The sequence below is a fragment of the Elephas maximus genome, chromosome 27, assembly GCF_024166365.1.
Source record: "Elephas maximus indicus isolate mEleMax1 chromosome 27, mEleMax1 primary haplotype, whole genome shotgun sequence".
Taxonomy (NCBI): domain Eukaryota; kingdom Metazoa; phylum Chordata; class Mammalia; order Proboscidea; family Elephantidae; genus Elephas; species Elephas maximus.
The window spans coordinates 6614873-6628948 of record NC_064845.1 but is presented as its reverse complement, the minus strand read 5'-3'; the positions used below and the strand labels follow the sequence as shown (position 1 = coordinate 6628948).

Below are 14076 nucleotides of genomic sequence, written 5' to 3'. Positions count from 1 at the left end.
CTGGTTTGAAAATTCAGAATGAGATAACAAAAACACAATACCCTGAGAAGAAGTACTCATCATACTGCAGAGAGGTGGAAGTGAGAAGTAAGGTACCTTGTCCACAGTGAGTACCGGAGTTAAGACTAAAGTCTTGCTTGGTTCCCCTCCAAAGCCTTTCCACTATGTGGCTCTGCCCCTCACACAGTACTGGGGGCTACTTCTCGAGAAAAAGGCTAAGACTGGCAAGATGGGTATCAAACTGCATATTTGCCATTTCTTTAAAACTTGCTCGAAAGCTGGCTAATCCTATCTGGAGGAACCCTGGAATAAGAGGGATGCTTAAAGAGAAAACCCAAATTTACCTCTTCGGTGAGTTCCTCCAGTGGAGGGCCAACGTGTACTCATCATTTATTTCAACCATTCAACACCAAAGCTCTAAGGCTGATGCTGAATAAATGTCTAATGATGAAGTGAATGACCCATAAATCTCAAAAATACTGTGCGGTGAATGCATTATGGTGTGTCCCGTAGGGGTTGGCGGCTGTGAATAACAAGTCCTGGGAAGGTCTGGAGAGTTCTTTAGGGATAAATACATCTCTGAAACTAGCTTTTTGTTGACAAACCCTCCCGTGGAAAAATCTAGAAAAATTGGACAAGATGTTTTAAGATATTTGTTTTAAGGAATCAGGAAGCTACCGAATATAGTAATGCTGTGTTGAACAATCTGATGAACACGTAACATCACTGATCTGTACAGGTGGAGACTGTTGAAATGGCAAATGTTTTGTTATCTATATTGACCACAAAAAAAAAAAAAACAAAAACTAATCCTACACAAGATACAGCAATTGGTCTCTAATCGCCAAAAGGAAGAAGGAGACCCAGGAATCGGGCAAGGAAATGGACTCCATTGCCATGAGACCAGAAGAAATGGAGGGTGCCTAGCTACCATTATTGAGCATTTTGATCAAGGACCCAATAGTTGAATCTTGATCAAAAGAAGGAAAAAACATGGAACAGAACTTCAAATTCTTATTGTAAACCAGACTTACTGGATTCATTGAGACTGGTGGAACCCTTGAATCTACTGCCCAGAAACAACTTTAAAGCCTTGAACTGAAACTATCCCATGAAGTCATCTTTAAACTAAGCAACAATTTAGGTCATTTAATAAAGAGTGTTCACTTTGAACATTGCACTCTTTTAAAGATGTATCTGAGATTAAAAGGAGAACTGAAGAAAAAAAAAAAAAAAACCAAACCAAACCTGTTGCTGTCTAGTTGACTCCAGCTCATAGCAACCCTGTAGGACAGAGTAGAACTGCACCATAGGGTTTGCAAGGAGCAGCTAGTGGATTCGAACGGGCGACCTTTTAGTTAGCAGCTGAGCTCTTAACTACTGTGCCACCAGGGCTCGACAGTAACTCTAAAACACAGATGAGAACTTTAAGGGGCAGAGCGTCTAAGATAAGGCCAGTGAAACAATATGGGCAGGGACTGAGAGAATGGTGACAAAATGTGAACTACGTAACCGCTGCCAATGAACCGCACATGCAAAAATTCTTGAAGGGGGTGTATGTTTTGTTGTGTATACTTCATCAAAAATAAAACAAAATAAATAATAAATCCATCCTTTTAAAAAGTAGAAGAAAGCTACCAAACCAGCGAGGACTGAAGCATCTATAATTCCCCAAAGAAGGAAAATGAGGTGACGTGAGCCTGAGATTCCTACCACTTCTTCCCTCATGGCACTTGTCATTCGCAAAGGACAGCTGACAGACTAGAGGTTGAACACAACGCTTGTGAGTCTTTTGGAGCTGGGGAGATGAAAACTGGAGTTCAGAGACCATCGAGGAGGAGAGACACCTCACGATCTCCGTTGGGAACCCTACGCCGGTGAACCAGAAACAGAGCAGCCCACAAAGACGGAAAGCCAATTTCAAATAAGCTCAATCTCTGATTACATTAAAGTGATCTGTTGCCGCCTAACTGCCTGCTGGAAGTAAATCTCCTTTGGAAGACAAAAATCCTCTAGAGCCTAAATTATCTCTATCACTGTCATTGCTTTTAGTGAATTCTAGATACAATACATACACATATATGAAGCCCTGGTGCCATAGTGACTAAGACCTTGGCTGCTAACCAAAAGGTTGGCAGTTCAAATCCACCAGCTGCTCCTTGGAAACACTATGGGGCAGTTCTACTCTGTCCTAGGGGGTCACTGTAAGTCAGAATCAACTTGATGGCAACGGGTTTGGTTTTTTTTTTTTTTTGGTTTATATCTATAAAAGGCCATCTGACCATCTATAAAGTATTACTAAAAAAAAGATCAGATGTTAAAATTTCAAAATGATCTATGTTAAATATGAGCATTGGGTACATGGATGTCTACATTATTTTGGATATTTCAAATTTTTAAGTATTTCATATTTTCAAGACTTAAGTATATTTCATAAAAATATTTGGAAAATGATCCTTTTTATAACAACTTCAAAATAATAGAACATTTGGGAGTAAATGTATTAAGAACGCACAGGCTCATATTACGACAGCTTTAAACAAGGGGACATGAGAGAAGACGAATAAACGGTAAGGCAATTTTTTTCATGAACAAGACTCAATATTGTAAATATCACCACTCATTTGATCTATAAACTTAAGACAAAACTAACCGAAATATCAACAGGTGTCTGGGTTTTTCTTTTGTTTTGGAAGTTGATAAAATGATACCAAAACGTATGCAGAAAAGTAAACTTACAGAAATGGCCAGGGAGATTCTAAATGATTAAAGACAGAAGACTGGTGCTCCCAGGTATAAAATATAGTTTAAAGGTGGTAATTAAAATGGTTTAGTATTGGTAAAGGAGAAAAAGTTTCAGTAATATAAAAGACAGAGGTCCAATTCCATATGGGAATTGTTGTTGCGTGCCGTCAAGTTAATGCCAACTCATAGTAACCCTATGTAACAGGCTAGAACTGCCCCTAGGATTTCCCAGGCTGTAATCTTTAAGGGGGAAGCCTGGTGGCCTAGTGGTTAAGTGCTAGGGCTGCTAACCAAATCTGCCAGGTGCTCCTTGGAAACCCTACGGGGCAGTTCTACTCAGTCCTGTATGGTTGCTATGAGTCGGAATCGACTCGACAGCAACGGGTTTGGTTTTGGTTAAACTTTAAGGGAGCAGATCTCCAGGTCTTTCTGCCCACAGAGCAGCTGATGGGTTCAAACTGCCAACCAAGCACTTAAGCATTGCACCACCAGGGCTCCTTATACGGAAATTAAGTAGATGATAAAGTTAGCAAATGAAATCAGTGGCAAGATAATGGATAAGTCAATGAAAGGTGCTGGGACAACTAGCTAGTCATTTAAGAGGTGAACAAATAATACTAGGCCCTCCTACCTCATTCCTTACAAAAACAGAAATTTCACTTACATCAGAATTTAAAGGTAAAAGATGAAATCATAAAAATATTAAGCTTTCCAAGGGAACTTATGTATACTGTTAGAGTCCAGAAGCAGCCATAAAGGAGAAAAGCAATGCATATGACTACAAAAAAATACAAGACTGCTTTTTGTAAAAAAAAAAAAAAAAAAAAAAAAACACAACTGTGAAAATTACCACACATAAAAGAATTCTTACAGATGGAAAATGAAGTACAAACAGACAATTAGTAAATGAAAATGTTTACAACTCTAGTGCTCATCGTTAAAGAAATCCAGAGGCATTTTTTTGTTTTAACTATCTTTTTTCACATATCAAACGGCAAAGATCAAAAAGTCTGATAACTCACAGCATTGGTAAAAGTGTGGGGACATAGGAGCCTTAACTGATGCAACCTCACTGAAGGGCAGTCTGGTAATGCCAATCAAAATGTCTCATGCAAATAACCTTTGAACCACCAATTCCACTTCTAGGAAATTTCCGGTAGCTATCCTTGAACTGGTACATCAAACGTCATTAAAAAAAGAAAATAATCTAAATGTCCATCAATTAGAAACTGATTAAGTAAATGGCAGCAATTCCAAATAGTTTAACACATCTAATTTAATTATTTCCAAAAATGCCATTAAAATTTCATCAAAAAGATTTTTGGTAAGACACAAATATATAAGAACTGAAGAATAGATGGAGAAAAATGTAGAACAAAATTCTAACTCAGAAAAAAAGACCAGACTTACTAGCCTGACAGACTGGAGAAATCCCCAGAGTATGGTCCCCAGACTTCAGTAATGAAGTCACTCCCAAGGTTCGCCCTTCAGCCGAAGATCAGACAGGCCCATAAAACAAAACGAGACTAAAGGGGCACACCAGCCCAGGGGCAAGGACTAGAAGGCAGGAGGGGACAGGAGAGCTGGTAATAGGGAGCCCAAGGTTGAGAAGGGAGAGTGTTGACGTGTTGGAGTTGTTAACCAATGTCACAAAACAATACATGTACTAATTGTTCAATGAGAAGCCAGTTTGTTCTGTAAACCTTCATCTAAAGTACAAAAAAAAAGTGGTAAAAAGCCAAAAAAAAAAAAAAAGAGTGTTTCTACACACTAGCAACAATCAGATATCGAAATTTTTAAAATACTCTTTAAGATAACATCAAAAATTTGAAATACTTAGAAACCAGTTTACCAAATATGTACAACACTTGTTATGTTGCAGTGAATAACTTAATATGGTCCTTTTAGCCATAGTCTTTGTAACTCTCACCAAATAACTGGGTGGGATTATGCAAATGAGGTATATGGAAACCTAACCAGTGGATTGGTCAGTTTTGCCATCCCACAAGGCTTAAAGGGAGACACTGCGAGAGAAGTAGGAGCTGTAACACGGAAGGCAGAAAGGAAGAGCTGTAATACTGGAGACAGGGAAACCCAGTGGCAGAGAAACAGCGGCAGCAGAGGCAGGAGGCGGCACAGTGGGCTTCTCAGCTCACAGAGCTAGGACGCTGAGTGCCTTATGGCAGGTGATGTCTTGGCAAGTGGGGTGCCTCCAGGCACTTGTTGTAGCTAGGTTTGCAGACCCACAGAGCTAGAGCTGAGCGCCTTTGGGCCAAGGCTTACTGGCAGGGTGGGGTGCCTCAGGCACTTATTCGTAGAGCTAAAAGAGTTTTATAACACTTACCCGAGCAGGGCAAGGGCCAGACCAAGGTACTGAGGTGCCAAGGGCCAGAGAGAGACCAGCCTGTAGTACAGCTGAGAAAAGATTGTCCTGCTTGAAGAACTAAACATTCCTGAACCTGAATTGTAACCTGTTACTTCCTTAATAAACCCCATATTCATGAGTTAAAAAAAAAAAAAAAAGAACTGAAGAATAGAAGACATACAATAGCAACAAAATTTCTGGAAACTGGACGAATGAGTAACAAATGAATAGCAAGAAAGCCAAATCCTAACCCACTATGGGAGAAAGCTAAGAACCAACCCAATTTTTTTTTTTTTTTGGTTTTATTTTTATACAATGTATTTTTTTAAATTAATTTTTATTGTGCTTTAAGTGAAAGCTTACAAATCAAGTCAGACTCTCATACAAAAATTTATACACAGCTTGCTATACACTAATTGCTCTCACCGTAATGAGACAGCACACTCCTTCCCTCCCCTCTCTCCTTGTGTCTATTCAGGCAGCTTCTGGCCCCCTCTGCCCTCTCATCTCCCCTCCAGACAGGAGATGCCAATACAGTCTCATGTGTCTACTTGATTCAAGAAGCCCGTTCTTCACCAGTAACATTTTCCATCCCATATTCCAGTCCAATCCCTGTCTGAAGAGTTGGCCCCAGGAATGGTTCCAGTCTTGGCCTAACAGAAGGTCTGGGGACTGTGACCTCCAGGGTCCTTCTAGTCCCAGTCTGATCATTAAGTCTGGTCTTTTTATGAGAATTTGGGGTCTGCATCCTACTGTTCTCCTGCTAGCTCAGGGGTTCTCTGGAACCACCCCAATTTGACTGCAGAATTAGTAAAAGGCTCAAAATTGGCAGCCACACATACTTCTGGAACCTGGAGGTACAGGTGTTAAAATAAAGAGGACTGGGAGAAAGCTATTTGAAAAGCGGTTCTGTGTTCAGATCTCTTCCCCCACTCCAAGCCAATGGCACCAAACTGTAGCGCACAGTGAAGTCAACTGTTGGTTGTTGTGTGCCATCGAGTAGATTCTGACTCGTAGCGAGCCCATGTGACGGAGCAGAACTGCCCCACAGGGTTTTCTTGGCTGTAATCTTTACAGAAGTTGATACCTTGTAACTTTATATAAACAAAATAATAATAATAAAAAAATCTCTATAAATCAACAAGAAAATGAAACAAATGACTACCTGGTCATTTGGTTGGCAGCATAACCAAACTCTACCTGTGACTGTAACTAACGCTGCCTGTCTTGGCTGCTAACCAAAAAGGTCGGCAGTTCAAATTCACCAGCTGCTCCTTGGAAACCCTATGGGGCAGTTCTACTCTGTCCTATAGGGTGACTATGAGTCGAAATGAACTCGACAGCAATGGGTTTTGTCTCAGATTTGACATTGAGTGTACTGGAATGTGGTGGTTTTAAAGATAGGCCCACAAATACTTTGATATTCCTCCCCTCAAGAAATGGATTTTAATGTCCCTCCCCCTTGAGTGTGGGCTTGCTTCTAATGAAGAGGATACAGCAGAAGTAATGGGAGGGCATTCTGAGTTTAGGTAATAAAAAGGCTGCAGCTCTTATCTTGGGGGTGTTCTCTCTCATGGATCGTTCACCGAGGGCCATGTTGTGAGGAGCCTGATGGAGAGGCCCACATGGCAAGCAACTGAAGCACCCTGGCAAGAGCTAAGTAAATACAGGTGGAAGAGGCTCCTTCAGCCCCAATCAAGTCTTCAAGCTCAGTGAATTCCAAGGGATTGGTAAGAGACCAACTATACTCTCTAACCAAAACACAAATATGTTAGAAACCAAGAGCAAACTAGAAAAATACTACATTTGATAATGGAAAAAAAAAAAAAAAAAACACTTCTAAACATTTCCTGGGTCAAAGAGAATTAAAAACGGACATGTTTAGAAGCAAACGATAATAAAAATATTGCATATCAAAATTTCTGAGATGTAGCCGTACCACCACTTGAAGGAAATGTATAACCTGGAATGTTTATATTAGATAAGAAGAAAGTCTGGATTAAAAGACTCAGCTTCAAATAAAGGAAGGACATAATAAGGACAGGGACAGAAAGCTCTGAAGCAGAGAACAAAGATACGAGAGAGCTCAGGAGTTATCACTATGATTTCTGCAGAGATTAAACTCGTAATAAAAGGACAACAAGCAACACTCTAACAATGCATTTGAAAATTTAGATGAAATGGACAAGTTCTAGGAGAAGTCCTATTTTTTCTATAGGTTTAAAATACTTCATAATTCTATAGGTTTAAAAGACTTCATAATACAAATCTTAAATTTAACACTCGTACTTAAAATTGAGAGAACAGCATACTTTAAAAAAAAAAATACCATTTACAGGCAGAAAACCTTTGTTTTTTAACTTCAAAACTCAGGTGACTGAGCAGAAAACCTGTGGGTTTTTTTCTTTTTTTTAAACCCACAGCAGAGACAGGAAACCCCACCTGGGTGTTTTAGGTGCCTCAAAAGGTCACATCGTTAGCAGGACTAAGCAGTTCAGGTGGCAGGCCAGAAGGAAATGGCAATCGCTCGCCTCAGATAGAAAAAAGAAGCATTGCTCAGGGCTCGCATTTGCACTGGTCTCCACAATTTCTACCAGAAACCAGTCGCTGTCGAGTCAGTTCCGACTCATGGCGACCCCATGTGTTTCAGAGTAGAACTGTGCTCCGTAGGATTTTCAATGGCTGATTCTTTGGAAGTGATCACCAGGTGTTTCCTCTGAAGTGTCTCTGAGTGGACTCGAACCTCCAACCTTTAGGTTAGCACCTGAGCATGTTAACCATAGATAGGCACCAGGCAGGAACTCCGCAGAGTGTCTACAGGTGTGTTCTTCATACACACTTTATGTGGAGATGCATTGTCTTGCCTTTATTATTTATTAAATAATAGGAATGGCTACCACTTATTGGACATAGACGTTTCAGGGACTGTCCTGGGTGCTTTATGTATGTTCTTTCTAATCCTTACAGCATAACCAGGTGCTGAGACCTGTTTTACAAATGAATACAAAGTAGAGCACTTTGCTTAGCCTCACTCTTAGTCAAGCAGCTGCCAAGGCTTCCACTCACATCTACCAGATGCCTCTCTGTATCTGCCCTTTTAAACATGAAGGCTCCAGGAAGGAAGTCGCCTACAGAGCCACGATGACTTCAAGGGAGGCATCCTCCAAGATCAGTCCCGCACAGCCTGTGCAAAGTACCCACCTTCCGGATAATCTCTCGTACAGCAAAATATTTCTCAGTGAGGTCCCCTGCCTCGGTCAGTGGGGCGTCATAGTCATAGCTGGTGGGCTGTGCTGCATAGGGAGTGTTGGCCCCTACAAGACAAACACATGCCTCTGGTCACTACCAAGGGCCCTGCCCCTTCGGGATTCATGGCTCTGTGGAAGGAGAAAAAATAAAGGACACAATTAAAACCAACTGTTAAGCAACACAGAAGTAGCCTTCCGGAGATGCAAGATTTAGAGAAAAGAGTTTCTTCCTACAGGTGGCACTTGCTAAGCATCTTAAGAGTTGACAAAGCACTTTTCCCACCCACTTTGTCAGCGGAAGCTGGCAGCTGCAATCCTGGCTGACATCACCACCACTGACAAGCAGGGAACCTGAGGCTCCCCAACAAAACTCACACAACATGTCACAACTAGAAATGGCAGGGCTTATGGCATGACCCATGCCTTTGACTATTAGCTCAGGCTATTCTTTTCATGACCTCAAACTGTGTGTCTGAGAAAAGTCGGCAGTGGAGACGCAGATGTCTGGGCCAAGGATGGGGGTGTTAACAAAATAAAGTGGGAGATAACCAAAGGCACACATTAACCTGTTGAACCCATTGCTATCCAGCAGATTCTGACTCATAGCGACCCTACAGGACAGAGTAGAGCTGCCTCATAGGGTTTCCAAGGAGCGGGTGGTGGATCAGAACTGCCAATCTTCTGGTCAGCAGCTGTAGCTCTTAACCACTGCGCCACCAGGGCTTCACAGACACACATTAGCCCACAAAAATTCTAATGTAACATGAAGGCCTTTGGAATGTCTACAAAGAGTCCCTGAATGGTGCAGATGGTTAACATGATTGGCTGCTAAATAAAAGGGTGGAGGTTGGAGTCCACCCAGAGGCACCTCTAAAGAAGGGCTGGCGACCTACTTCCAAAAAATCGGCCATTAAAACTGGGGTTGGTAACTAATGTCATAAAAAAAAATGTGTACTGTTTAATGAGAAGCTAGTTTGTTCTGCAAACCTTCATCTTAAGTACAACACACACACACAAAAAAAAGTCATGAAAACTCCTTAGCCATGACCAAACACCTTGAGGGACTGAGCACTGGGCTTGAGGCGGCCCATAGCCTTGGGAGACATTTAGGTCAACTGGCACGACATAGTCCATAAAGACAATGTCCTACATCCTACTTTGGTGAGTAACGTCCAGGGTCTTAAAAGCTTGTGAGCTGCCATCTAAGCTCCAATTTATTGGTCTCGTTCCATCCAGAGCAAAGAAGAGTGACGAAAATCAAAGACTTGTGGAAACGATTAATCCAAAGGATTAATGGACCACATGAACCACAGCCTCTACTAACCTGAGACCAGAAGAACTAGATGGTGCCTGGCTACCACTACCAACCACTCTGATCATGGTTACAACAGGAGGTCTTGGACAGAGTGGGAGAAAAATGTAGAACAAAATCCAAATTCATAAAAAGAAGACCAGACTTACTGGTCTGATAGAGACTAGTAGAACCCCTGAGACTATGGCCCTTGACATCCTTCAAACCTGGAACAGAACCTACTCCTGGAGATGACCTTTCAGCCCAACAATAGACAGGCCTGTAAAGGGAACAATAACACGTGTGAGGAATGCACTCCTCAGAACAGTCAACCGTATGAGACCAAAAGGGAAGCATCTGCCCAAAAACAAAGCTCAGGAGGCAGGAAGGAGCAGGAAAGATGGGTGAATGGAAACAGGGAACCCAGAGAGGAATGGGATAGAGTGCTGTCACATTGAGGGGATTGCAACTAATATCACAAAACAAAATGTGTATAAATTGTTGAACGGGAAAGTACTTTGTAAACTTTCACCCAAATTAAAATAAAATGTTCCACAAAAAAAGTACAGACTGGCCTTCCTTCATCCCCCAAAGGGATCAGGTAAAAGTAAAGGTTCAGAGACCCACTGAGCACAGGGAGGGGCTGGGTGGGGGGCTGGCTCAGGGTCTTCAGGCCACTTGGGGTTCTACAGAGGGCATTGACTCTGGCTCCCCATGGCTTGGGTTTTAGTCTGGGCTCCACCACCTGGCAGCTGAGTGGGAAGCGTGCAAGCCCTTTCTTGAGCTCTGCTTTTCTCTCCTGTAAAGTGTTGTTGATAGTCCCTAGCCTAAACGAGACTGCTCTGAGGACTAAATAAGAAAACAGAGGAGGAAAAGAGACTTCTACTGATTATGGTGGGGGCAGGGGAGAGAAATAAGGACGACTTCCATTTTCTGAGCAGTAGTTTTTCTATTGTCCCATTTGTTTCTTAAGAAGTAGATATTATTGTTTTAAATAGAATAAGAAAGATATTAAAATTTGTTTCACCAACTGTAAAGTGCCAAACAAACATCAGTTTTTATTCCTGGGTTGGATGATCATTTTCAATGCCATCAAAGGCAGCCAGGTAGAATCCTTACCTACTGAATAAAACACACAAGTCTTAACTCTTTCTAACAGGAAGACAGCCACACAGAGATGATCTAAAACATCAGCTATCACCCCTGGCACGCTATTATCTTAGAAGCAGTGACGTGAGTTTTGCGATATCTCCATTTCTTAGCTTTATTAATAGTGATAATGTTAACAGCGTCTTCTCCTAACTTATCCCACCCAGCAAAAAAGACTGCAGTTCAAAACATAAATTTCATGAATGGCTGGCTGTATCTAATTTCAAATCCAGGGAAATTTGGCCCCAAATTAAGCCTCCAAATTTCAGCCGTAGGGTATCCTCAGTGATTCAGAGAGACACACGCCAATCTAGACAGAGGTGGGGAATGGGGCCTGGAAAAAACCAATAGAGCACACAGTTTGTCTTTGCAAAAATGAATGACAACACAGAAAAATTTGTCACAATTTTTCCTACACCTAAAAAACACCTAAAAAACCATATAGAAATATAAAATGAAATGGTACAGCTGCTTTGGAAAACACTCTTGGCAGTTCCCCAGAAGGCTAAACATAGAGTTACCACAAAAATAAATAAATAAATAACCCGTTACCATCGAGTCCATTCTGACTCATAGCGATCCTATAGGACAGAGTAGAACTGCCCCATGGGGTTTCCAAGGAGCAGCTGGTGAATTCGAAACACTGACCTTTTGGTGAACAACCGTAGCTCTTAACCACTGAACCACCAGGGCTCCAGGGTTATCTTATGACCCAGCAATTCTACTCCTAGGTAAATATCCCCCAAAACTGAAAACAGGTATTCAAACAAATACTTGTATGTGAATGTTCATAGCAGCATTGTTCATAACACCCCAAAAAATGAACACAACCCCCAAATCCATTAACCGATGAATAAATATATAAAACGTAGTATAGCCATATAATGAAATATTATTTGGCAAAAAAAAAGGAATGAAGTATTGATACATGCTACGACATGGATGAACCTTGAAAACATTATGCGAAGTAAAAGAAACCAGATACACAAGGCCACATATTGTATGATTCCATTGATTGATAGGTGATGTCCAGAACAGGTAAATTCACAGAGGGAGAGTGGTTGTCAGGGGCTGGGGGTCGGGGGGCTGGGAGGTGGCATGTAGGGGTTGGGGGGGCTGTGGGGTGCAGCCTGGGGAATGACTACAGGGTTTCTTTTTTGGGATGATGAAAATATTCTGGATTAGATAGTAGCGATGTCTGCACAACTTTGTGAATATACTGAAAACCACCGAATTGTACACTTTCAAACGTTGAATTTTATGGCATATGAACTACATCTCAGCAAAACAAAGTGTTAAAGAAAAAGACCATATATGAACAAGTAAGCTACAGTCACAGACTATAGCCGAGGTGTATCCAGCTGGGTTTAAAAAAAAATAAGGCTTCTAAGAGCTCAGGTTATTTCCCTTAATTTTTTTTTAAAGAAAAACTACTTCTAAAAAATTATACAGGCAATTTTATATAACTAAAAATTTAGGAAAACACACAAACAAAAAGTAGAAAATAAAAATGGTCTGTAGACACAACCCCAAGATCAACCACCAGGAACATTCTAGTATAAGCTTCTATAGACCCTTTGCCATCGAGTTGATTCCATCTCGTATTCTACTCTGTCCCATAGGGTCTATGAGTCGGAAGCTTCTACAAGTAGGTGCTCAATTGCTCTTACCATTCCAATAGGCAAAGTTGGTCCCACCTGTAAACATGTACCTACAAGGAAAAAAAGAGAACAGACAATAGTACTTCACTGTGACCCTCCAGCCCTCCAGGGCGCCCACCCCGCAGGCCCTCAGCACTCACAGATTCACATTCGCCCCAAGGGCAAGCATGTTATAGAGGGCGGAGGTCACCGCTTCAGTACTGACTCTTGAGTGAGGCTGGCCCCAGTGGTCTAACCAGCCAGTGTAGAATTCAGAATTGACCTACAAAGAGAAAAGGACATGGACTTTAGACCAAAGATTCTGAAATGCTGGAACTTCCCTGAACACCCCACCTACACCATGGGAAGGCTGGAAAGGGGCGCTCACATGCACTCTTTGTCCAGAGCTGGGGACCAGTGAGGACTTCCAACAGCATCGCCTACACTCCCGCCCCAGCTGTTAACCCTGGCAAATGCTCCAAAGCAAGCTTTCCCCTCAGGCAATACCAGTGTTCCTGAAAAGTTGCACCTTACATCCAAATATTGTTAGCCAACCCTCAGTTTAAATGCAGTAAGAAAGCTCGAAGGACAATTTTATAAAATAAAGCCAAACCAAGCCTGTTGCCACTGAGTCGATTCCGACTCATAGTGACCCTACGGGACAGAGTAGAACTGTCCCACAGGTTTTCCAAGGAGCGGCTGGTGGATTCGAACTGCTGACCTTTTGGTTTGCAGCCGAGCTCTTAACCATTGTGCCACCAGGGCTCCTTTATAAAATAATCAGCTCCAAATTCACCCTTTGTATGAATCCAGATTTTTAGATCTCTGGTTGACTTAAAATGTGATAGACTTGTACAAATAAACTGCACAGCGGAGGCCCCAAACGTGTCATATGTTTCTTTTGGGCATAACAGTGCCAAGCCCTTGGTCTGGAGAAGGAAAAAGAAATACAGACAGGTCAAGGTGCCTTCTGGTCTCAGGCTCCAGGAAACACAAAGACTTCCACACGTAGTCTGGAATGCAGGCTCTACACTGTTCACTCAAGCAGAGCCCAGACTCGGGAGGAGCCGTTTAAGGCTTGTACCCAGGTGGGACAGCCAGGCCTGTTGCAGAGAGTGCACGTGATCCAAGCCCTTCAAACTGGGCCGAGTAACAACTACCACCGCTGCTTGGAAGAGGAAAGAGCAGAGAGTGATGGATTGAGAGACTGTTTACACCTTGCCTGGGCCTCCTCAACTCCTCCTTCTTCTGGCAGTTTACACAGCAGGCCATAAAGCCCTGCAACTCAAAGTGTGGCCAGCAAACCCACATACATCCTCAGCATCACCTCGTTGCTTGTTAGAAATGCAGAATCTTGTGTACCACCCCAGACCCAGCAGATCAGATTTTTCCTTTGAAGGAGATCCCCAGGTAATTCATAAACACACTGAAGGTGGAGAAGCTTGGTCATAAAGAGGTCTCAAGGGATACACGCCTGAACTCAGATCCTGGCCCTGCCACTCATTTGCTGAATGACCTTGGCCAAGTGACATATGTTCTCTGAGTCTCAGTGACACCATGTATGAGAGTTGCCAGAAGGACTAAATGAGATGACGTATGCAAGACACAGACCTAACACATGGGAGAACTTATTCATTG

The 14076-nt window shown here is 42.2% G+C and overlaps 1 protein-coding gene across 3 annotated transcripts in view; it reads right to left on the bottom strand.

Annotated features, from left to right (window-relative positions):
• Nucleotides 1-14076, bottom strand: part of GLB1 (galactosidase beta 1) — a 115887-nt gene that overhangs the window by 56550 nt on the left and 45261 nt on the right. For all 3 annotated transcript variants that reach the window (XM_049871183.1, XM_049871184.1, XM_049871185.1), the window contains exons 8-10: nt 12600-12721; nt 12469-12509; nt 8312-8424 (exon numbers count right to left, since the gene is read on the bottom strand). In XM_049871183.1, coding sequence (XP_049727140.1) covers nt 8312-8424; nt 12469-12509; nt 12600-12721 — 276 coding nt within the window. The remainder of the gene's footprint in view (nt 1-8311; nt 8425-12468; nt 12510-12599; nt 12722-14076) is intronic.